At 35.2% G+C, this 25,698-nt stretch overlaps 1 protein-coding gene across 16 annotated transcripts in view; it reads right to left on the bottom strand.

The window, feature by feature from the left end:
• Positions 1–25,698, bottom strand: part of PPFIA2 (PTPRF interacting protein alpha 2) — a 488,573-nt gene that overhangs the window by 188,655 nt on the left and 274,220 nt on the right. For all 16 annotated transcript variants that reach the window (XM_082742763.1, XM_082742772.1, XM_082742771.1 and 13 more), the window contains 2 exons: positions 14,802–14,903; positions 4,317–4,481 (listed from right to left, as the gene is read on the bottom strand). In XM_082742763.1, coding sequence (XP_082598889.1) covers positions 4,317–4,481; positions 14,802–14,903 — 267 coding nt within the window. The remainder of the gene's footprint in view (positions 1–4,316; positions 4,482–14,801; positions 14,904–25,698) is intronic.

Below are 25,698 nucleotides of genomic sequence, written 5' to 3'. Positions count from 1 at the left end.
AGTACCAACTATAAAATACGGGTGTTCTGAGTGAGAAAGGTCTAAGAATCCTAGTGGATGAGAACATCCTATGGAACAGTCTAAATGTAACTTAACGATCTCACTATATGCAACATTGATCAGATCACATTTAGATGGCTGTGAAGAGGTGAAGGTGTCTATTTTAAGATACACTGATACACCAGAATGTGTCTAAAAGAGTCCTTCAAGTCATATAAAGAATGGCTGAAACCAGACTATCTTTTAGGTTAAAGCATCTTTCTGACTTTCTTTGTTAAACTAATCATCACAGAAAATATTCTAAACTGGCTCCTATTTACAAGTTAAGCATTTTTATTCTCATATTGAGCCTCCATGAAGTAAAAATCATTAAGCTGATAAAACAATTTGAAAACAGAATCAACCCTCAATAAATTTAGAATGGTATCTATAGCTTGAGATCTTATCACCCACAAAGTAATGAATCTAAAGCTCTCTTTATGAGAAAATAAAAACAACTGAATATATTCTGAATTAGCTGTAAATGTAAGAATTGGTGTTGTAATTATCAATACAGTATGATATGAATGCTTTAGTCACATTTATATGAGAATAAATTATTCTCTGAATTTAATTCATCTTGCACTAATCTCTGGTAAACTGATAAGGGAAAAAAAAAAAAAGTAAAATCCAAAGGAGAAAACTTTTTCAGGGTATAAAGAATCTTGATATCTTACCTTGTCTACATAGCAAAAACTGCATTAATAGGAAAAAAAAAAGATTATTATCTCTGACAACCGTTTTAGTTTTTTGCTTTGCTCTGCTAAGCATAGCACCAGCAGAATGCCATAGTTACCTATATTTTCCTTGTTAGATTTGGTGTTCTTGTGGAGCTATCTAGAAATGATTGACATGTGATGACAAATTATAATTTTAATTTTTTTCCTAAATGTAAGTGCACAACTGATAGCCTTAGCTCTCTACGTAACTGTTTCTGATTTTTTTACTATTTAACCACATTCAATTAATCCATGGTCTGTGTAGTCTTTAAGTTCATGTATTTCGGTTATTTATAGAGCTAGAGCTATCGTGTAAACTACAAGATATTTCTGTACATGTAGAATTTTTTATTTTTAATTTCATCTGTTATATCAGTTTTCTTCATAAGGGCATATTTCTTCAAAATAACTCAAGAATTTTTTTTCCCAAAAGATGTTTCAAGGCTACTTACATTTTTAAATCGCTCAGGATTTAAAATAAAATAAGTCCCTAAAAATAACAAATATGTCTCAGAATAAAGAGGAACTCTGGTGGAAGAAGCATACATTCCAAATTAAAAATAAGGCATGGCAGGGTTTCATTTTGGAATTACCATTCTTATAACAGAAAACATTATTAAAAAAATCTCCTTCGACCAGAAGTTCAAATCCAGTTTTGGTACTATGATAGCAGACCATAGAAATATATGTAGAGTGCATATATATTTACTGTTTTTTTCTTATCTTTAAGATAAGCAGAGTATCTTTAATTTTGCTTATATTCTCCAGGCATAGCCAATATGTTTTAAAAACAAAAAACAAAAATAGTCAATGATGTCTGAATGATTGCAAAACACATGGATATAGCTTTCCTCCAGCCCACAAAATTGGTAAACATAGTGGAGAGTGATGTCAAAATTATTGTTGGTCTTAGCTAATTGTGAAAATTTATCCTACAACTCAATGGATATATAAATAAAGACATTTATAATGAAGATTGACAGTCACTGTAATTGTTTACAGCTATGTTCAATTTTTTAGACTTTATTTAGTTCTTCATGTGTAACTTTATCCTCTGTGGTAAAGTTGGTAGTGTCTTGTCCTGAAGACATGGTTAATTGCACCTTCTTCTGATCATCTCTATAATAGCCATACTACTTAAATTAGGATATTGTAATCTGTGTCCCCACCCTCCCTATCCTCTTGAGTAGCTGTGAGCTATTCTTATGGAAATTTTCTATGAAGGCAGAGATTAATCCCTCAATAACTAAATAGAATGCTATTTAAAACAAGCATGTGGATCAACAGTGACACCAATATCCTTACTTAGCTTGAAAGTTTTAACAAATATTGAAATTTACTCACATCAATAGTAATACTCATTAACATTTAATGAGCACTTGCGGTATGCTAAGTACTGGCTAAGAGTTTTGCATGTTAGATCCTAATTAATCCTCATGACAATTCTAAGAGGTACATACTATGACTATCTTCATTCAGAAGAAGAGGAAACAGATGTATAGAGAAGTTAAGTCACTTGTCCATATCTGTCCAACTCCAGAATCCAAGCTCATAACACTCTCCTTCAGACTGTCAGCAATACTGAGCTGATAATCAGTTCAGTTGCCCCTTGGATTCATCAATGTCCATGGCACTCCCAGTGAGTTAGTAAATGCTATTATAGCTCCTGGGGCCATTATAAATGCTTCATTTAGTTATACTAAGCTCACTGAACGTCTACATAGTAAATTATTTCTAAATTTTAAGTTGTACAATTATTTCTTCCTTAAATGTACTTATACCCATCAGGTTGTCCTCAATATTCTTTATAGCCTTACATACATTCTTTCATAAAAGCATCCCTCAGGTGTTGTGGAAATGCTTACAGGGAACATGTAAAATCACACATTCTCAAGCACTTTCATTAAAGCCATTCAAAACTATTACACTTTCTCTGGAGAGGCCATGCTCTTCTTACATCTCTGGGTTATCTTACATATTGATCCTATTGTGTAGAGAATCTTTTTGATTCTGCTTCAAAAATTCCTACACATTCTTTAATATTCAGACCAAATGTCTTCCACTCTGTGCATTCTTGAATTTTTCATCATTTTCTCAAGTAGAATTAGTCATAACTTTTCTGTTGCTCCATACTGCATTGTACATATTTTTTCTTAACATCACCTATTACAGATATGAATCTCTAGTGCTATGAACTCTTCAATTGCAAGAAGGATGTCTGATCTATTTTTGTGTGGCCAAATATCTGTCCTACATATAATAGATATTCCATAAATATAGTCTTCCAAATTTTTAACAATGTGCTTTTGTAATAAGAAAGGAAATGTAAAACTAAACATTAAATAAATTGATCATCTGATATTTGATATATTTATCAAGGATCTTTATATAATATCAATTTTTGTTCTATTCAAAATTATTCATAAACTACTTATCTTTCACAGCTACAATGAAAATAAGCTATAATTTCTTAATAATCAGAAGATAGAATTATAGTTATCCTTTTGCACATACTTCACATAATCCCCACTGTAAGAACATCTGAAAGACCAATGATAAAAGTATCTATGTACATAAATATTAACTACAGCACAAGTGTCTGCATGCTCGAAACCTAGATATAACTGGATAATAATCCCTTATTTGGATTTTAATACTCAGAACTTGTCAGGTACTTTCTAATGAAGTGCCCCAATTCCCACTCTACAGAATCCCAAAGCTTTATTAATTTTAAAAAGTTAATTCTTTAACATTTGACTAAATTAAAATCATGTCATAAGCCTTACTAATCTCCAAAGGATATTATCATCATATTGGCTTATTTATGTCAGCAGAAGTTATATGAGTAACAGCTAAGAAAAGCTTATTGCTACTTTTAAAAAGACCTAAGGCAGGCTTTTCCACTAATATCTTATGCTATGATATGCAGAGACTCTTCAAAATGTATATTCAGAAGTAAGATATCAGAGATCGAAAAAAAAGTTTGCTTCCAATATTAATCTCCAAAGGTTGGAGTATATCCAATTTGCACCTCAATGTATGTTAAACTGTCAGTTAGCAGTGCCCTGTGTTGGCATCTATAGACGTGCACTTCAGAGAGCCACTAGAAGCAGAGAAAGAGAGAGGAAGAGAGAGGGAGACTGAACGACCATATTAAATATCAAATGGCCATCTGGACTAGGCCTGTAATGCACCATAATGCAAGTATAACTTGATAAGTCATAGATTCAGCACCAATAAAAACAACATGGTTATGCGTATGACCCCCACACACACAATAATCCAGCTGCACTTAACAAAATGATATTCCTGTAATTCAAATGGGTTTCTCTGTACTGATTTACGTCAGGAGTCAGTTGAGTCACGGGATGAAGAAAAGGAGCTAGATACTGATGACAAAAGCACTGTTAAGCTTGAAGTCTTTTGTCAGTACTAGAACTTTTAGAATTAGTAGATAGAGTTTATTATTATTATTATTATTATTTTTTTTTTACATTTCAGCTTGATTGAGGTATAACTGACACATACAATTGCAAGAATCCTTTATCAATACTATACCTTTTCATCCAAGGCCTTGTGGTGCTCAAACAAAGATTTCAGTGCCTTGAGGACCTCGACCTCACTGGAGACTCCTGAGGGGGACTGGGCTTGCCGTTTCACCACTGTCATTCTGAGTGACCTTTCATGTCGGGACACGAGGCATTCCAAGTGCTCCAGTAACAGCTATTGGGTTTAACAGAAAATGCAATTATCCTAAACATAATTATCTTAAGAGCATGAGTCACTAATGTTCATAACTACTACAGTAAACGATTGCAGGTTTGCATAGTATCTAATGACAGTCTCCGATTTTATCACAGGTAGCAGCAAAGAAGCAAAAACCTGAGTCTAAACCAGGGTTCCTAATTACATTAAAGTTAAGTCCTATTTTTAGCATATAACAAATTACTCATTTAAGAAATATCATGTAAGGTCTGATCCATTCTTTTAGACAATTTATTAATTTCAGTATTAATTCAGTATTAATTCAGTAGAAATACAACACAATAGAACACGTGATCAAATAGAATAATTATTAAAGAACATGGCACAATGCATGATGATTGTGTTAAGAAAAAAGTATTAAAAGTCAAAACCAATTAAATTTACATTTGGTCATGGAAAAAGTCTTGCAAAGAAGGTAGTGAGCATAATATAATCACCATGTTGCTTTGAATGTGATTCTAGTGATAATCACATTTGTAGAGTGATTATAGTGATGGTTACAATGACATGTTGCTCTAATGATTATAGGAAAATCACCAATGATTTTATTCACAATTAATTCTTTATAGAAATAGAAATAATCGAAAAATATATGCAATCAACTGGGATACAGTAACCAAGATTTGCAATAATCACTCAGGAAAAGGAGGTCAAAGGGCATGCTTTTTAAACTATCTGCTCTGGAACCTACATTCACCCAGAGTAGCCTCTGGAGCCATGATTAAGTCGGGAGAAAGTCCAGTGAACACTGTTTCAGTCGTCTGTTTTAACATTTTCCAAAGAAATTTTACTTTTCAACGTTTTGTGAATTGGGGCCTCACTTTTTGTTTTGTTTCATAAAGGGAGTTCAGCTGCTAAAAACAAAGATACATTAAAAAAACAAAAACAAAAACAAAAACAAACCACCTGCTGGTTTAACTTCTCAGTTATTGAGATTCTGCCAGGGAACAACAATACATAAGCAGGAAGTTTTTGTAGGAGAGATTTTCAGAAGGATACTGAAAAGCATAGGCTAACAAATGGTGTCTAGGTAAAATAAAGTAGAAATCACTCAAACAAAAAAGGAAAAAGAAGATATAAACAAGATACTGGGATGGAAGGAAGGAAAGAAAAAAAGAATGTGCAGGCTTTTTCCTAAAGCTTACATTTCCTAAAGTAGTGAAAAGTTTTGGTTTTCACAATGTCATTGTTAGATTCTGTGTCACATATTAGTGTCACCTTTCTTAGTCCTTAATAAATAAATTTCTCTCCATTCACCATCACTAATTATGGTTCAAAGTGTCAGAAAACTTTGCCATGCATTGGCACAAAAGAACAGACAAGATCTTAAATGTATATAGATCAGTAGGTAGGGATCATATTTAAGGGCCAAAATAATATCAATAGTTCCTCAGTATGATGATGACACAATATTTTCAAAGAGCTTTCCTTTTACTGATCAATCCCTAATTATACTCCTGGTTTTCTACTCTCTTGAATTCTACAGATACATGTATGCAGTGGTTAAATCCAACAGGTTCTGGGATTTTGTGTTTACTTAACCCTGAAATAGAGTTATGAGAGCTGTAAAGAGGAGAGACCTACTTTGCCTAGGGCAGCAAGCGCGTTTCATTGAGAGGGTGATGTTTAAACTGAGACTTAAAGAATGAGAAAGAGCTGGCCAAATGAGGAGCCAGATGAAGGACCTAGTACAACACAGGCTAAGGCTTGGCTTCCTGAGGAACTGGAAGGAGGCTGGTGTGGTTAGAGCAGAGTTTGTTAAAGAAAGACCAACATCAGATAAGCAGGGTTAAGTTGAAACAAATTTATTATTATTTATTATTAATTTGATGGCTAATTCTCAGGATTTCTGGCAGCCAGTAGTTAAAACACAATAATTGATAAAGCTTAAATTATGTAAGCTTATAATTAAATAAAAATATTTTAAAAGGTAAGCACTCAAAATGTATTACTTCCTAATTATATTACTAAATTCCAAGTTTTTAATGAAATTCTTAAATATCTCATGTTCTTTGCATTGTTTAATTCTATTGTATTTGAATGGTAGAGATATTACAGGCTGGTTCCAATTATGCATCATTTCCTAGCTCTGCATTCAGTAACATCACGTTGGTAGTTGGAAATCAGCTACACTGGAAGTAGTTACACCATGGGAATTCCAAACACTATACAGATGAATGTGTTTTTGTTTTTTTTTCTTGTGAAAAAAAAAAAAAAAATCATTTACCAGCACATTCAGTGTCACTAGTCATCAAGTCATCAGAGCTGGGAGCGCAAATGTTCTCTCCTTTCTGGATCCCTGACTCAGAATCTTTGAGTACAGTAAAATGTTGTTTGTGATGTTAAGTTTTGGGGTAGTTTGTTATGAAACAAGAGCTAATCAGAAGATCCTCTCTAAAAGTATCTATAACCATTATTCTGAGGAAAGGAGAATACCAAATGTCTTGGATATTAGCTCTAAATAAGGACTAATTCCTTGGTACCCTCTGTTGCAGAGGTTTTTGATAATCTGAAAGACATAAATGATTCACCTTTTGGGTATCAGTCTATTTCTTTGGCCGCCATCACATTTGCTCAATGGCCATAAAAAAGTGCCTATGATTTCAGGGATAGAAGTTACTCATTGACCTGGTAAAATGTGCTGCTCACAATTAAGGTTGATAGGGTTATCACCACAGCTGAAGGGCCAACTGATTAGCTGCAGCCATCAATTCTGAACCTATTTCATAATGTATACCTAGAGACCAGCTAGTTACCCTGAAGCAAGGAGATTACAGCAAATCCCTTCCATCAAGGAGGGGGCAACTCTCTATTCTTAATGTAATAAATGTTTTCTTTCTGGATATGGATTAGCCTTCTCTAATGGCTCTGCTTCTCCTCTCAATACCATCTTATCAGATTTTTGCTTACAGTCTTATCATATATGACATTACCTCTGAACAAAAAAAGAGAAAAAAAGAACATGCATTTTGCAGTGAAAGGAGTAATGCAGTTGACTAATGCTCGCAGCCCGGTTTCACCGTGCTATCATATCATTCAGAAGCAGGTGATCCTACAAATGGTTAAATGATCCAAGGAAGAGTCTATCTTATTAATTCTTTCTTGTCTTATTAATTCTTTCTTGGAGATCACACATGGCTAGGCTGGGGAACTACCATCCTGAAATTAGTATATACTTAGAGTTGGTGATGAGTATATATTGGTTCATATACAGATGTCCAGGAATGAAGGCTTAGAATTGGAATTTAGAATAGGCAATAGGACTTTTTATTTATTTATTTTTTATTTATTTTTTTTAAAGATTTTTTTTTTATTATTTATTTACTTGAGAGAGAGACAGTGAGAGAGAGCATGAACGAGGAGAAGGTCAGAGAGAGAAGCAGACTCCCCATGGAGCTGGGAGCCCGATGCGGGACTCGATCCTGGGACTCCAGGATCATGACCTGAGCCGAAGGCAGTCATCCAACCAACTGAGCCACCCAGGCGTCTCGGCAATAGGACTTTTTAACCACTTGGAGAAGAGGGGATCTTTTTTGTTGTTGTTATTATAGCATATACATAATGTAAATTAAGTTATTATCCCCTTTTATTCTATTTTATATTGGGTATTTGATTCTGATTAACATTAAAGTAGTCCATAAGCTACAGAATATTAATACATGACTGAGATTTAATAAGAGCAGGAATGTACAAATGGAAGAACCCTGGTCATGTAGCTGGATGCATGTATCTTCTTTTTTGAGAAAAGGTGATTTTGTTTTTGCCTAAGAAATACGGTTTGTATTGCAGGGCGCCGGGCTGGCTCGGTGGATTAAAGCCTCTGCCTTCAGCTCAGGTCATGATCCCAGGGTCCTGGGATCGAGCCCCGCATCGAGCCCCGCATCAGGCTCTCTGCTCAGTGGGGAGCCTTCTTCCTCCTCTCTCTGCTTGCCGTTCTGCCTACTTGTGATCTCTGTCTGTTAAATAAATAAAATCTTCAAAAAAGAAAAAAAAAAAAAGAAGTACGGTTGTATTGTTGGGTAGATAGATATATGTCAGTACTGCTGTTGTTAGAATTTTAACATGGAAAAGAGTATAATAAAAGTTAGGTTGTAGTTGAGTCTTGGTATTTGTGGTTGCCCAAAAATCTTCTTTCTGTATATACCCTCCATCTTTGATAATTTCCTGAATGCTGAACATCATCTTCCCAATACTGGAAACAAAAAACACTTCCCTGGGATGTTTAACCACTAGGTGGCAGACATGTGACTTAAGAGTCATGCAACCAGAGCCACCCACACAGGACAGATCCTGAAGGGAGCCCAGTGAGGAACCATGCTAGGCTGGGGGCCCATTTCCTTGGCACAGGTAGTAGCAGAGGCTACATGTTTCTAGGACTAGGAATGTAAGGAAAACTCACAAGGCTAAGAAATATGGTCCTAGGCATTGTGCATGGAAACTAGGTTTGGAGATTTCTGGGTTTGGAGATTTCTTATACTCCTTAATGTCTTCCTGATTAAAACAGTTAAGCTGTACTGTTTTATGCAATTAGGATAATATATATACATCTATCTTTCTATCTATATGTATATGTTATAATATAAAACGTTATAACATATAATAATAAAACCAAGAAATGTGTTACTAATATAAAACCGATTTCTTAGAGGCTTAACAATTTAGCTCATCCTCAATACTCCTCAATACTTAGAAAAATATTCTATAGAATATATGTTCAATATTCATTTGTTGAATTGAAGTAAGATAAACGTAAGTTATCTATTCTGGAGAATGAGGCCAAAATGTTCAAATCTAGCATATATCCATGGCTTCTAAGCTCAGAAATCAAAATAAATGAAAAATAAAGAAGAACTCACAAAGATAACATTAACAAGCTACTAATTGTACACCTTTGCTAGGAGCTACACTTTAATCTAATATTTAATAAGTCTTGCAGAAGGCACTCTCTTTGGTCTACCTAAGGGATTACAAGGATTGCATAAATGACCACTAATCCTATGTTAGGATTCATTTTAAATGACCACAGCCTGCATATATGCAAATGTATCACAGTATATGTACATATGTACATATTGCATCATTGGAAATTTCTTAACTAAATTTCTAAAATTATACAACCTCTTATTAGATTTGAATTCAGCATAATGTCAGCTGCTGTCATATGGCCACAGAACACAACACTAACACCTGAGAATGAGAGACATAAATTAGTTGCTTTTATGCTCAGTGAACTCAACATCCTCTACTCTCAACTACTGTTTACAGTTCCCTATGGTTCTATGTAGACATTTGAATCCCACACTGCAATAGCTGTTGGGAGGGCGTATGTCCAGTCCCTCTTCTGTTTATCATACCCTAGCAGAGCACTTTCAGATATCCGTACACCTGCATCCACACATGCATCTTTACCTGCCTTGGCTATGAAGCTCTTTCTTTCTCAACTGGACTGTACTTTCAATTCATTAAGGAAACATGTTTGGAGGGATTTTATTAACTAGTGTAGACAGAGGCTTGTCAAGAATGGGAAGCTTCTCTTTAGTTATAACAGTTGTCTCATTGTATTTAAATGTTCATTTATATAATTTCGTGGCTGAAAACAAAAGTAAAGGCATGGTAAAGAATGCTTCAAATTAAATCTTTAACTTAAATTAAGGGCCATTAAGTTTTTTAGTTGATGACCTGTAAGAGGAAATTACAGCTTCATTATTTATAATTAACATTAAGAGTAGCTCTTGAAATCATAACAGCTTTAACTTTCTTTTAACAGATTTTATTTATTCATTCACTCACTCACTCACTCATTCAAAGAGAGAGAGGGAGAGAGAGAATCTCAAGCAGACCATACTGAGTGCAGAGCCTGACCTGAGGTTCATCCTGGGGCTTGACAGGAGGTCTACCTCATGACCCTGAGATAAAGACTTGAGCTAGAATCAAGAGTTGGAGGCTTAACCAACTGAGCCCCCTTCTAACTTCTTTTTCAAAGCCTCACAATAGCTACTTTCTATAACACTGCCAATAATAAAAAACTTTCTTTAAGATACTCAGCCACAAAAACAGTTAAAACAGTTCTAAAGCAACAATAAAAATTCTCCACTTTGATATTAAGAAATAATAACTAGTTTATTATTCCTGGTTTTCTTTTACTTTTTCATTAATTAATTCTGCCAAAATATGGTAAGGTTCAGTAGTCAATTTGAGTTAAGTTGAAATAATGACAGGAGTAAGTTATTTTCTATACATATAATTTGCCTAAATATGGTCAGAGAAGTTTTAGAAATAACAAATTTTATTTAATCAGTTTTTCTACACTTTTATCAGTGTGAAAATATTAAACAATAAAGTTTTTTAAAAGAAGATTTTATTTATTAATTTGAGTGAGAGAAAGAGAACAAGAATGGGGAGGGTCAAAGGGAAAATCAGACTCCCCACCAAGCAGGGAGCTCAATGTGGGGACTCTGGAATCATGACTAAAGTCAAAGGCAGATACTTAACCAAACTGAGTCACCCAGGTGCCCCAAAAATAAAGCTTTTTGAATGGTTCTGTAAATACTCTCTACAATTTTTGAAATTTCTATTTTTGTACAAACATTAATATTAGAATGATTTTATTTGGATGTCCTCAATTTAATTACTTGAGGCAGCTGAATATAGTGATTACTTTCATTTCTTTCATTCATTCATATTTTTTGAGCTGGGAACCAGGTGTTGCTATAGCAACAAAATGATAAATGGCCAAAACTTTCAGCTCTGACATCAGAATAAATACCTCATACATTACTTTGCATACAATTAATGCAAAATAAAGTACTGAACATTAGAACTGAACTATAAAATAATGAACAAACTCTGTTTTTCCCTAAACATGAGCCCTTGTATCATGTATGATTTGTGAGTGACATTAGGTATATGTGTTCTTAAATACATAGCCAGTGGTTAAGCTGAGGAGTTGATTCCCTATATGTGTCACTTAAAAGCCATGTGGCAGCCTGGGCAAATTATTTATATGCTAGTTTTCCCATAAATTAAGTGGGGATAATAAGATTGCTGTAAGGATAAACAAAGTGGGTTAAACATACAAAACACTTAAGAAAACATTTCACAGGTAACTAATGTTAGCTATATAATATTACCATTCTTATTATTTGATACATCAGATAAACTTTATCCATTGAACTTCCTCTGAAACGTCTATTTTCTATTTGCACAAGATATAATTCATTCAAATATTATACAGTAGAGCCCTTTCTCATCTACTGTTTTCGATGATATTCAAAATTAACACACATACTCTATCCTCTAGGAGTTCTCCTTGTGGACTGTCTTCTTTTGTGTTATTTGTCTCAGTTCATTAGCATATGTTAACTAGTCAAAATGGAAAGAGAGTCACAGGTATCAGGACTCTGGAAATTGAGACACTCCTACTTTAAACTTCCTTACCAATCAAATTCTCTTTAGGTGTGAGAAGGAAATAGTAGCTTGTTGCTCTTTCTCCATGACTAATAAGTAGGTGTTTATAGCAAGAAACAAACAAAACAAGACAAAAACCCCAAAAAAGAGAACATGTAGAAGGAGAAACTATTATAAAAACTATAAAAAGTATTATATTTGGCAAATTTAAGACGGCACTATGGGGGAAGAGAGAATGTATGTCTGATTTTTAGCCCTGGATATTTTTCTGTATGGTGGGGAGGTTGACAGGTGGTTATGTAACTTAGGAAGTTGTTATATAATTGATAGTTTACACAGAGAAGATTTCGTAGATCTATTTCCCTATTTTCCCTAATCAACAACAAAAGTCCTCCACACCACTGCGTTAAGGACGGTGGAAAAACTGTTTTCCAGTTTTATTCATGTTTTCAAAGTAACTATTATTTATGTTTAAAGTCGCATTTATTAATGACTTCAAATTCTGTTACCCTAATGGAATTTAGCATCTGTATTTTCACAGGTATCAGGACTCTGGAAATTGAGACACTCCTACTTTAAACTTCCTTACCAATCAAATTCTCTTTAGGTGTGAGAAGGAAATAGTAGCTTGTCCACAAGGAGAATTTAAAATCTGTATTTTTCTCACTTTGACCCCTGAAGAGGTATCGTAAGTGTAGCCTGCCTTACTGCCTCTATCCCCCAAGGTTCCTCTGCAGGTGCAACAGTCACAGCTACTTCTGGGCCTCATGGAGTGTAACAGAGTGAAGAGTGTATGGATGCTGCCGCCAGACCTCCTAGTTCTCTGAAATTAGTCATAATCAGGAAGGAATGATGTACTCCATACTGCAATGGGTTACTCTTAGGGCAAAGTCTTTTCTAAGCTGTTGTCAATCTTGGAATACTTCCATGGATCTAACTTTTTTTTTAAAAAGATCTATTGATTTATTTGAGAGAGAGCACACACACCTTGGGGAAAGGAGCAGAGGAAGAGGGAGAGAATCTCAAGCAGACTCCCAGCTGAGTGCGGAGCCCAATGGGGGGCTCTGTCCCATGACCCTGAGATCATGACTTGAGCTAAAATCAAGAGATGCTTAACCGACTAAGCCATCCAGGGGCTCCTCCATGGATCGAACTTGCATAACTGTGCTAATGGCCTCACGGCTGAGGGCATAGGCTTTGGAGTTAGACTGCCTTAGCTTTCAAATCTCTTTTCTCTTCTGTTTATTCACTGCCTAATTTCCAGCAAGTTATCTGCCTTTTTCTGAGAAGTTATCTCATCTGTAAAATGGGGATAATTATAACATATCCTTCATAGGATATCAGAAAGGAGTAAAGGGCTGTAGGGGGAAAAAAGTTGTATAAAGGAAAAATACACAGCTAAAAGAAGAGTTTCTGGTGCATTTTAAATATGAGAATTAGTTGAAAGTCTACCAATAAGTTTACATTTCCTACCATGTTCAGCTTCCCAATCCTACTTTTACATTTGGCTATACTATGCTACATCAGGGAATGTAGCCTAAAGCATTAGAATGGAAAATAGTGAAATAGGGAAGAACAAATCTCATGGCAGAAGTAACCTTTATATTTGCATGAAAAAATTCTAAGTAAGAAATCAAGGTTGGGGAAAAAATACCAACAGGGAGTAAGTAAGAAATCAAGGTTGGGGAAAAAATACCAACAGGGAGAAAGAAATAGAAAAATATCATCTGACACCTGATAAGATGATATAAACTGTCCTTGTCATGTTCTATTTGAGGCAGTCCATATGACTGGCTTATCATAGTCTCAATGAAAACCAATTCCTTGTCTGTATACTTGGTGGACTTTCTTTACCATAAAATAAGACCCTGATGAAGGAGATAAATTGAGTTTGATCATATAACCATTATTGATACATGGTATTCCTCATTAAAGGCACAAGCTCACTCTTTGTGGAGCTATGATTTTTATGTTACTCTCTGAGACCAATCACCAAATGAATACACGATTAACTATACCCCACTTTCTCAGTATTTAGCATTGATCTATCAGAATTTTAATAATGAAAATATTTTTCACCTACTTCATGTTGAAATTGAACTACATATCCACACAAAAGTGTCTTCTCCTCCACATTCTTTTGGTAGAGAAACTGTTCTCAGTTATAGGTAACCTGGTGATTTACATATTTCATGAAATTTAGTGACTTTTTCTTCTGAACAAGAAAAAATAGCATCTTTGATCAAATTCTGGACTTCACTGTCACAGGGCATGAGACTGAAAGAAGACGTGGGTTTCCAAGAGCAGAAAATAGTCAAGTCCGTCAAAATCATGACATCAGAACTGGAAGTCTCCTCAATCATCTTCCGAAATAGAAGAGTTATGCCTCTTTTAATTAGGAGAGTTCTGCTCCAGCGGTTTTATACATTTTAACAAGGTGAGGACCAATGCCAAGCCACTTCCTCGCATCACCCCATAATGGAAACTCATACCCTCTCAAGTCTCTCCTTCTCTGACCACCTCCAGTCTTGGAGTATTGGCCCCCTCCACCAATACAACAGTTTGAAAGTTTAAGACTATCAAAATCCAGTCCTTCTCTTTAAAGTTAAAGAAAGCAAAGTCCAGAAGGACTAAAATCATTTTCTGAGGCAACATAGTGATTTGGAAGTTGAGACTGTAATTTAGGTTTCTGGCCTTCCTGTTTTGAGTTTTGTAGAATAGTCTTTGTTACTTTAAGTAACAGACTATGAGTTGGTGTCTGCTTAAAGTCTTCCTCAAGTTTTTAAATGATTATATTCTTATGAGTATAGAGGAGTAAGCCACTGAACTGTATAAGAAATTGATTCCAAGCAGATGCAGTTTTATACTTACTCTTGTGTTGTTTCTTTCAGCTTTAAGTTCAGAAATTTCTTCTTCCTTTTCTAGAAGTTGCTCCCTACAGGCATTTAATTCTTTTGTCAGAGCAGCAAATTCCTGAAAAGGGAATAAAAATATTTGAAGACATATTTCAATATTTAAAAAAATTTTTTTCAACGGGAATAAAAAAATCAAGATATAATTTGAATGTAAAAAATGGGAATAAAGAATTTTCAATGACTGGCCTCTATATATATTGCTGTTGTTAAATTAATTTGATTTCAATGTTGAGAAAATACTACCCTATGATATTTAACATTTATATTTTATTGTAATATGCTGCGTTGGTGAGTGAATATACTATGTTTCAAAATGTATCAGATACAGCACATTGAAATTAACATCACTATGGTGATACACTAGTAATACAGAATGATTTAGTTTTGGCTAATTTTGTGAACAACTCCAAAAATCTTATACTTTCATTTCTATACAGCAATGTTCAAACTAAGTCATCAGAAAACAAACACGAAACAAAATAAAACCACTACCAACAACAACCACAAAATATGCTACTAAACATGCTATTCAGGGATTAAGAAGTTCATTTGTATGTTAACAAGATAAAGCAAATGTTCCTCTTATAAAATTATAAGTAACTAAGAGTTAATAACATCATCCAGCAAATTATTAATTTATGCTTGTTCTGTCCTTTTCTCTGAAACATAAACTCCATGTGAATTGGGATTTTGTCTGACTTCATTGCCACACTCTCAATGTCTAAAACATAGTGGTTGCTCAACAGTATTCAATTTCTATAAATGAAAATGGATTAAATGTTGCTAGAAAAAAAATATTGAGGGTACTGGAGTAATCCTCTCTCCACGTGACAAATGACAATTTGGATTCTTCAATGGCCTCCCCAAAATAAGATCCGAAATTGTATGATCTGCGTGTTTTTACCATGAAGCAGAGAGTTTAGACACAGTACAGATTACATAAAAAGAAAATCAAGAAACTTAATTCAATTATTCAGCTACTCTAACTTATAAGCAAATACTATTTTAAAATGATTTTGAAAAATAGTAAATAGGCCCATGATTATCATTAAATCATTAAATCATTAAAATTGATTCTCAGTAATAAAACTGATGCTTGTCAAATATTTAAATATTTGGGAAAACAGTTCCATGCTGAGAAGGTACTGTCAGAAGATGAAAAATAAAAATGAAAATCAGGGAGACAGTTATGGTTAACCTAAACTCTATAAAGGGAAATACAGCCAAAAGTAAATGAATATGATGATTATGCAAAGCTGGGAAAGGTTTAGGGTTTATATTTTTGTTTGCTTCAAACCACTTATTTTGCTGAGTTTCTCTTTGAGTGGCTTTAGACCAAGTGGGTACTTCAAAGACCTCAGAGTAACTTGGAGCTTAGAATCAAGATGAAAGAGTTCATTGTTACATTTAGGCTGGCATTACAGATAAATGTTTTCTCCCCTGATTGCTGCCTGCTTAAATGCTGTTGATAGTCTCTGGGCTTTCTATTTTAGTGGAGAATGGATATAAGCAACAAGTAGAAAACAATGAATATTTCCATAAAAAGACCAAAACTTTATAAAAACAGCATAATTTTGATGGACAAAAGAAAATGACGATGCCACATTACATGCTTTAACATAAAGGCCTTTAGAAGTAATCCTATACTTATTAAGATTATTAAACAAACTATAAATTAAATCTCTATTTAACATCAGACCACTTTTAAGAAACTTATATCTAGGTTTATTTTTCTAGAGATTTAGCTTTTGATCTATAGAAAGATAAAATATCAGAAGGAAATATTTCTGAATTTTAACATGCGGTATTTCCAGGTACTAAAATAATAAGTGAGCTTTGGTTTGGTTTGGTTTTGCTTCCTCCTATGTATTTTTATCATCAAAACTCTCTACAATGGAGAAATATGCTTTTTATGTTTAGAAAACAGAAAATACAAATCTGTAAGTGCACTGAGCAATCATATATTCGAAACTGAGGATAGAAATTGGTCATGATGTTACTGGTGCTAGATGACCTTGGATTTATTATCGTGGAACTGAATCTAAGCAAGCTATTTGGTGTCTCTATGTATTAAGATTAATTTTAAATTTATTAATTTCTTAGAAAATTTCAGGCACTACTTTGAAGTTCCTTATCTCATCTTGCTCTCTAAATAACCAGTGGGTGAGTCTCATTCCCTTTTGATGGCCAAGGAAACTGAAATATTAAGACTCAAACCCAAGTTCATTAAGTTTACAGCCCATACAGAGTTAGACTGTGAACATTGCTTTCCAGACCACTCATCTAGTAGTGATTTTTCTCTATTCCATGTGACCCTAGCTGTTCATCAGGTTTATATGGTTCAGATTTGAAGTGCATTTAGCAGTCCTTTTTTTTACCCTTATCCGAGGAATTAGATAACCATTACTTATAATTACCCGTATTAACATTCCTAATTAGTCCAAAGGAAGTAGGGGAACTAAGAGGCCCAAGGCAAAGTATACCTTCCATGCACAGCAACATGAATTAGACAAGCACATTCTGTGTATCCGGGACTGCAGTAGAGGCAGATGCCTCATATAGAGCTAACCATCAAATGTTTTTACATTTTCCCTCTGACATTTCTCTCTGCTGTATCTACTGTCAAAATGAATGGAGTTTTATATATCATTTATGAGATGATAATGACACCAATTATAATTAACATATTGGTTCAGCCCTTATAATATGCCAGGTTCTCTGCCAGGCAATTTATATTGATTATCTCATTAATCATAATAAAACTGCAACAAAATACTAGAATATCACTAAATAAAACTATACACTCATGTAATCCAGCAAACCCACTCCTTAGCATTTACCCAAAGGAGTTAAAAAAGATATGTCCACACAAAAACATACACATGGATGTTTATAATGGATTTATTCATAACTGCCAAAACTTGAAAGCAACCAAGATGCCTTTCAGTAGGTGAATGGATAAACTCTGGTTCATCCATACAGTAGAATATCATTCAATGCTAAAAAGAAACAAGCTATCAAGGCAGGAAAAGACATGGAGGAAACTTAATTGCATACTGCTAAGTGAAAAAAGCCATTCTAGAAAGGCTAGGTACTGTATGATTTCAAGCACATGATAAAGTCAAAACTGTAGAGATCAGTCAGTGATAGGGGTTAGGTTGGGGGAGAGGGATGAATAGGTAGAACAAAGATTTTTAGGGCAGTGAAACTACTTTGCATGGAGTAATGTTGGATACATGTCATTATATATTTATCTAAACCCACAGCAGAATGTATGACACCAAGAGCAAAATAATTATCCAGGGTAATGTATACTGTGGACTTCAGGTGGTGATGGGGTTCATCTATTGTATTGGACACTTTGATGGGGGAATGCTGAAAATAGGGGAAGATGCACATGTGTGGGGGAAGAAGGTATATGGGAAATCTCTGTACATGTCCCTCAATTTTGCTAGAAACCTAAAACTGCTGGAAGAATATAGTCTTAAAAACAAGTCTCACTGAGGCCTAGAGAGGTTAAGAAATTCACCAATGTTAGACAGTCACTCAGTGGTATAGGTGATGACAATTTGTTATTTTTCCCTCTTGACCATAGGCTTTCCTTTTCTAATTTGTCCTGCTTTCAGTGATTGTAAAATGACAGAGAGATTTTCAGAAGCTGAAGACAGCAAAGACAAATGTTAGAAGACAACCTCATTCATATTCCACCACACCTGAATTCACTATAGGAAGAGCTGAGCTTGCTTAGAGTCACCGACACAGGAGTAGTAGAACAGTTACCAACCACAAGCCATATTCAACAACTTTTCAGACCAATCATTTGGTTTCCCAAATGCAGTCTGCCAAAATTCCTACTTCTCCCCAGAACCAAAATGACCTTCCCTACTCTCTTTTTTTCTTGGAATTTTAAAGAACAGTCAAGACACAAAGTGGCACACCAAGTAATCTCAGACCAAGGGGAATGTACTGCTCTTTCTTGACATGTACTCAAGTACCTACCACACACACACACACACACACACACACACACACACACACACACATTCTCTCTCTCTCTCTCTCTCTCTCTCTCTCTCTCTCTCTCTCCTATGAGCACTCCTGTGTACTGACATCATTCTAAGTGCTAGGGAGATGACAATAAAGGAAGCAAGCTAAAGTTTTTGCTCTCAATATGTTTATACACATTCAGGCATTCACCATTTAAGCAACATTTACTCGAGTGAATCATTTCTAGCTATATCACCCTCAAAAGTAATTCAGCTCACCATGTAGATTAGTTACTTTAAAATGTAATGAAAAGCAAAAAATAAACTACTGGGACTACATCAAAATGAAAAAGCTTCTGCACAGCAAAAGAAACAACCAACAAAACTAAAAGACAACCAACCAAATGGGAGAAGATACTTGCAAATGACATATCCAATAAAGGGTGAGTGTCCAAAATATGAAGTACTTTTACAACTCAACACCCAATAAACAAATAATCCAATTTAAAAGTGGGCAGAGGATATGAACAGACATTTCTCCAAAGAAGACACCCAGATGGCCAGCAGACACATAAAAAGATGCTCAACATCATTCATTATCAGGGATACACCAATCAAACCCACAATGAGATATCACCTCACAACTGTCAGAATGGATAGATTAAAAACTCAAGAAACAACAAGTGTTGGTGAGGATGTGGAGAAAAAAGGAACACTTCTGTGCACTGTTGGTGTGAATGCAAACTAGTATGGCCACTGTGGAAGACAATATAGAGGTTCCTCAAAGAATTAAAAACAGTACTACCATAGGATCCCATATCACACTACCAGGTATTCACCCTAAGAATACAAAAACACTAATTTGAAGGGACATATGCACCCTCATGGTTATTGCAGCATTACTTACAAAAGCCAAACTATGGAATCTGTCCAAGTGTTCATCAATAGAGGAATGGATAAAGAAGGTGTGCTGTATGTGTGTATGTGTGTATATATGCATGTATGTGTGTGTGTGTGTAATGGATTTTAGTCAGCCACGAAAAAGAATGAAATCTTGCCATTTGCAACAACATGGATGGACCTAGAGTATAATGTTAACCAAAATAAACCAATCAAAGAATGATAAATAACGAATGACTTCACTCATATGTGGAGTTTAAGAAACAAAACAGTGAACAAAGGGGAAATAAAAAAGAAACTAACCAGGAAACAGACTCTTAACTAGAGAGAACAAACTGATGGTTACCAGAGAGGAGACTGGGTGGAGAGGGATAGGTGAAACAGATGAAGGGATTAAGAGTACACATTGGGGCACCTGGGTGGCTCAGTGGGTTAAGCCGCTGCCTTGGGCTCAGTTCATGATCTCGGGGTCCCGGGATCGAGTCCCGCATCAGGCTCTCTGCTCAGCAGGGAGCCTGCTTCCTCCTCTCTCTCTCTGCCTGCCTCTCTGCCTACTTGTGATCTCTCTCTGTCAAATAAATAAATAAAATCTTTAAAAAAAAAAGAGTACACTTATCCTGATGAACACTAATATATGCAACTATTAAATTACTATACTATACACTTGAAACTAGTACCACACTGTATATTAACTACACTGTAATTTAAATAAACATAGCCAAGCAAAACCATATTTTTTTTTCTGTTATATATATATATAACTACATATATATATAGAGAGAGAGAGAAGTTTTTTTGGTTAGTAACTTAAAAAATTTTAAAGTATCACTTCTTACACCAAACACAAGTCATCTAATTTCTGTACATCCCTAATTCTAATTTACAAATCTTATTTAAAAAAAAAAAAAACTTGATTAAAGGACATTGACTAACTCTATGGGCATGCCTGGGTGGCTTCATCAGTTATGTCTGACTCTTGGTTTTGCCTCAGGTCATGATCTCATGGGTCCTGTGTAGGGCTCCACATTCAGCAGGGAGTCTGCTTGAGATTCTCTCTCTCTGTCTCTCTCTCCACTTACTGGTGCGTGCAAGCCTGCTCTGTCTCTCTCAAATAAATAAATAAATCTTAAAAAAAAAGAGAGAGAGGGAGGGAGATTAACTAATTCTAGCAAAGCCCGGACTGGTCCCCATCTCCCATAGGCCTGTCAGATCCCCAGAGCAGAGGTAACCTGCCTTGGTATCTTGAAAGTGGTTTTGCCTGTGCTTGCTGACATCAGAGCTAAGGATAAACTTGAGTAATTCAAGTGTCTGAGTTACTTATATTTAAAAAAATAGCCCTTGCGGTAGTGAGTTGCTCTCAATTGGTTTCACGCAAAGAAGCTTCTCTAATCTTGGTTCCTGTATGTATTAAAAGTGAAGGCTACAAGGGCGAGATACAAATTCCCTCAGTTTCTGCACCTAATTACATTCTATTGGAGTAACCTGGACAGGAGGATAGTGTTTAGACTCAGAGCTTCCTCTGGCCATCATTTCTCTTCCCTTCTCCTCATGCTTCCTTTTACCTGGTAACTCATCATAGCCTACTAGGTTGTCCATCTTCAAACAGATGCAAAACATTCTACTTTTACATATGTTCATCTTGAGATGCATTTTCTGTTTAATATTAAATACAGGACTGAAATAGACCGCTAACTTCTCTGACTCATTTCAGGTTGGTGCGCTGACTTGAGGGGCTTTATTTGGAAAAAGAGAAAGGACATATTTTCTCATTAACTGAATGTTGGAAAGGCCTTGATTTAGTAGGTGAATCCTCACCTCAGAAAAGCAGGTCAGGAGAAGCTGCATGACAAAAGGGAAATTCAACCTTTTAATTTAAAGTCACTGACACCAGGCAGCAGTCTCCAGAGTAATCTCTGACAATCCATTCATCATAATTACAATTTTAACACTCTTTACCTTCCAATTAAACCTGCGTTCTCTAATCTTGTGGGCCACTTTATTAATTAGCTGGTGATGGTCTTATTTCTGCACTTTATCTGAGTACATATTGGCTGAAAACCGTTAGGTGCAAACCAATCTGAGAGAGAAGAGAAAAAATAAAGGGTGAGCTGGAATTCAGCTTCACTTAAGCACCACCAACAACCTCACCAACCACAAAAAAAGCATCTTTTAAGTTTATTCTCCAACCATCTAACATTTGTGCAAATCAAAAATAGCTCTGAGGAAAGCATATGGCACGGAAGCATGCTGACTTGACCATCTAGCATTTAAATCAGACAAAATTAACGACTTCAAAATGTTTTTATAATGACTTCCTTAGGCTGTACCCCCAATTTACTATATTTTGGTGTCTCCTCTTTTGAAAATTGAAAACTCTTCTAGCAATTCTATTTGTAATCCTCGGTGGAAAGCTTTGTCTTTTAAATCTACATGTCTTTGAATATAATTACACATAAATTTACATGTATAATGATCTATAACTCCTTTCCTATACCATAGGATGTATTTTCTAGAACAAATTAATAACAGAAATATTACATTGAAGAGATGAAGACAAAAAAACAGAAAGTCTTTGCAATCCCTATCAAAATATCATCCCTTTTTTTTCAAAGAAACGGAACAAATAATCCTAAAATCTTTATGGAACCAGAAAAGACCCCAAATAGCCAGAGGAATGCTGAAAAAGAAAGCCAAAGTTGGTGGCCTCACAATTCCAGACTTCAAGCTCCATTACAAAGCTGTTATCATGAAGACGGTATGGTACTGGCACAGAAACAGATACACAGAGCAATGGGACAGAATAGAGAGCCCACAAATAGACCCTGAACTCTATGGTCAACTAATATTCAACAAAGCAGGAAAGAATATCCAATGGAAAAAAGACAGTCTCTTCAACAAATGGGCTGGGAAAACTGGACAGCCACATGCAGAAGAATGAAACTGAACCATTTCCTTACACCACACACAAAAATAGACTCCAAATGGATGAAAGACTTCAATGTGAGGCTGGAATCCATCAGAATCCTTGAGGAGAACACAGGCAGCAACCTCTTCAACCTCAGCCACAGCAACTTCTTCCTAGAAACATCACCAAAGCAAGGGAACCAAGGGCAAAAATGAACTATTGGGACTTCATCTGTATATGACATATCAGATAAAGGGCTAGTATCCAAAATCTATAAAGAACTTATCAAACTCAACACCCAAAGAAGAAATAATCCAATCAAGAAATGGGCAGAAGACATGAACAAACATTTCTGCAATGAAGACATCCAGATGGTCAACGGACACATGAAAAAGTACTCAACATCACTCTGCATCAGGGAAATACAAATCAAAACCACAATGATATACCACCTCACATCAGTCAGAATACACACACACACAATGGAATACTATGCAGCCATCAAAATAAATGAAATCTTGCTGTTTGCAACAATGTGAATGGAACTAGAGGGTATTATGCTGAGTGAAATAAGTCAATCAGAGATGACAATTATCATATAATCTGATATGAGGAATTTGAGAGATAGGGTGGGGGGTTGGGGAATAGGGAAGGAAAAATGAAACAAGAGGGGATCAGGAGGGAGACAAACCATTAAGAGACTCTTAATCTCACAAAACAAACTGAAGGTTGCTTGGGGGTGGAGGGGTAGGGAGAGGGTGGTTGGGTTTTGAACATGGAGGAGGGTATGTGCTACTGTAAGTGCTGTGAAATGTGTGTAAGCCTAATGATTCACAGACCTGTACTCCTGTTAATATATGTTAATAAAAAATGTCTTAATATATTCCTTAAATTTTATATACATACAAATCTCAGAATATCAGTTATAAATTCACAAGAGACTATATAAATGCAGTTTGCAAATAAAAATTATGTGTTTTGCAGAAATTAATACCCCATCTCTCTCTGTATGTATATACATTTATTATTATCAATATTATTGCTACCTTATGCTATATAATCAAATGCAGTGTTAATGACCTCTGGTCTCATAATTGCCTCCTAGACTTGCATGAGCTCAGGAAAAGCTGTCATCCAAAATTACTGTGTGAAACAGCCATGTTTCATGGTCAGCCCTGGGCTAGATAGCTTGGAGGTAGAATCGCCTGCATAGCTAATACAATTTGACAGGCACAACTGGACTCTCAGAGTTTTCACAGAAATTGTTGAGTAAGGCTGCCCAATTTAAAAGGAAAATGAGATTTAGACTCCATGCAAATAATATTTTGTGCCTTCTTGATTTCTTATGTATCCATATTCCAATGAGAGAACCGTGTTGCCTTTTCCCTAAACTACATAAATAGTAAATTACGTTAATGTATTACAGTGACCTGAGAGATGTGAATCTGTTTAAAATCAAACATGCTATAAGAACCATGTTGGTTCTTATATATAGATGGAGACACAAGTACTAGATAACTTTTGTTTTCTAAACAAAATGTAGATGGAGACACAGGTACTAGATAACTTTTGTTTTCTAAAATCTTGTAATCAAGGAAACTGGCATCATCTAAAAGGAGGTGTTTGTTGAAATCAAACATAGGTGCTGTCAAGCAGGCTCAGGCTGTCTAAGCATGAAACCATGCTCCTACCATGCCTCACCTATTACATTCCCACTGAAATGTTCCTATCTTATATCTTATCTCTACTCTGCTTTCTAGTCTTTAATCTGTCTACTATGTATAGCGCTGCCCCACATATCAGATATTCTTTAAAAGCTGTTAGAAATGATTCATCTTTGTCGTTGAATACTGGAGGACAGGCAACGCTATCATAGATTCATTGGGGACCTATTTTGAGGGAAGTATATTTTTCAATATCCCCAAATTGACTACTCTGTCTGCATTATGACTTCTGTGGGTCTTAGGTACTTCCTTTCTTTCATAAAAAGTATTAAAAGTTGTATTTTACTATTGTGCTGATATAAAGATTAATATAAATCAGACTAGATAATATTCACTATTTCTTTTACTTTTTAAAGTAACTGGAACATCTGCATGGGCCCTAAGAATTTTGTGAGCCCAAAGCCATGCTTCCGTATGTCTAATGTGTAAACTGGCCTTATTCTCTGCCTACTCATAGAAGTTATATGTGGCTTGGTTCAAACAGTACCAATTTCATAGTGAAAAAGAGCTAGGTTCATAAGTTGGCCAATAGCAATGAACATTTTAAGCCATAATTGTCTGTCTAGGCAATGTAGGTAGCAGTGCCTTTTTATTCGGATGGTGTGAGTAAAAATGATTTAATTAGTCCATATGATCCAACCAATGTGCTCCTTCATATTTGTCCAAAAGAATTGAAAGATTATGTCTACAAAAATCCCTGCATATGGAAGTTTATATTGACTTCATTCAAAACTATCCAAACTTGGAAGCAACCAAGATGTCCTTCAATAGGTAAATGGATAAATTCCATTCAGACAATGGAATATTACTGAGTGCTAAGAAGAGATGTGCTATCAAGCCATGAATGGACATAGAGGAACCTGAAGTACATATTATTAAGTGAAAGAAGCCATTCTGAATAGGCTACATAATGCACAATTCCAATTATATGATATTCTGGGGAAAAAGAAAAAAAAAAGCTGTGGAGACAGTAAACAACAAGACAAAACAAAACAAAACAAAACCAAGAACAGCAGTTGCCAGGGGTTGAGTCAGAGAGAGCTGGGATGAAAGGCAGGGCATAGAGAATTTTTGGAGGGTAAAATACCCACTATTATATAGTAATAATAGATACATGTTATTATAAATTTTTTAAATCTATAAAATATTTAACACCAAGAGTGAACTATAATATAAGCTATGGACTTGGATGATACTGATGTGTCAATGTAGACTCATCAAAGGTACAAAATGTACCAGCTGATAGGGGACATGGACAATGGGGGAGTCTACAAGTGTTAGTAAGGGGGAGTCTATGCAAATCAATGTATCTCCCTCTCAAATTTGATGTGAATCCAA

Source organism: Mustela nivalis, assembly GCF_964662115.1.
Source record: "Mustela nivalis genome assembly, chromosome: 7".
NCBI lineage: Eukaryota > Metazoa > Chordata > Mammalia > Carnivora > Mustelidae > Mustela > Mustela nivalis.
This window is presented reverse-complemented; position numbering and strand designations above follow the sequence as displayed.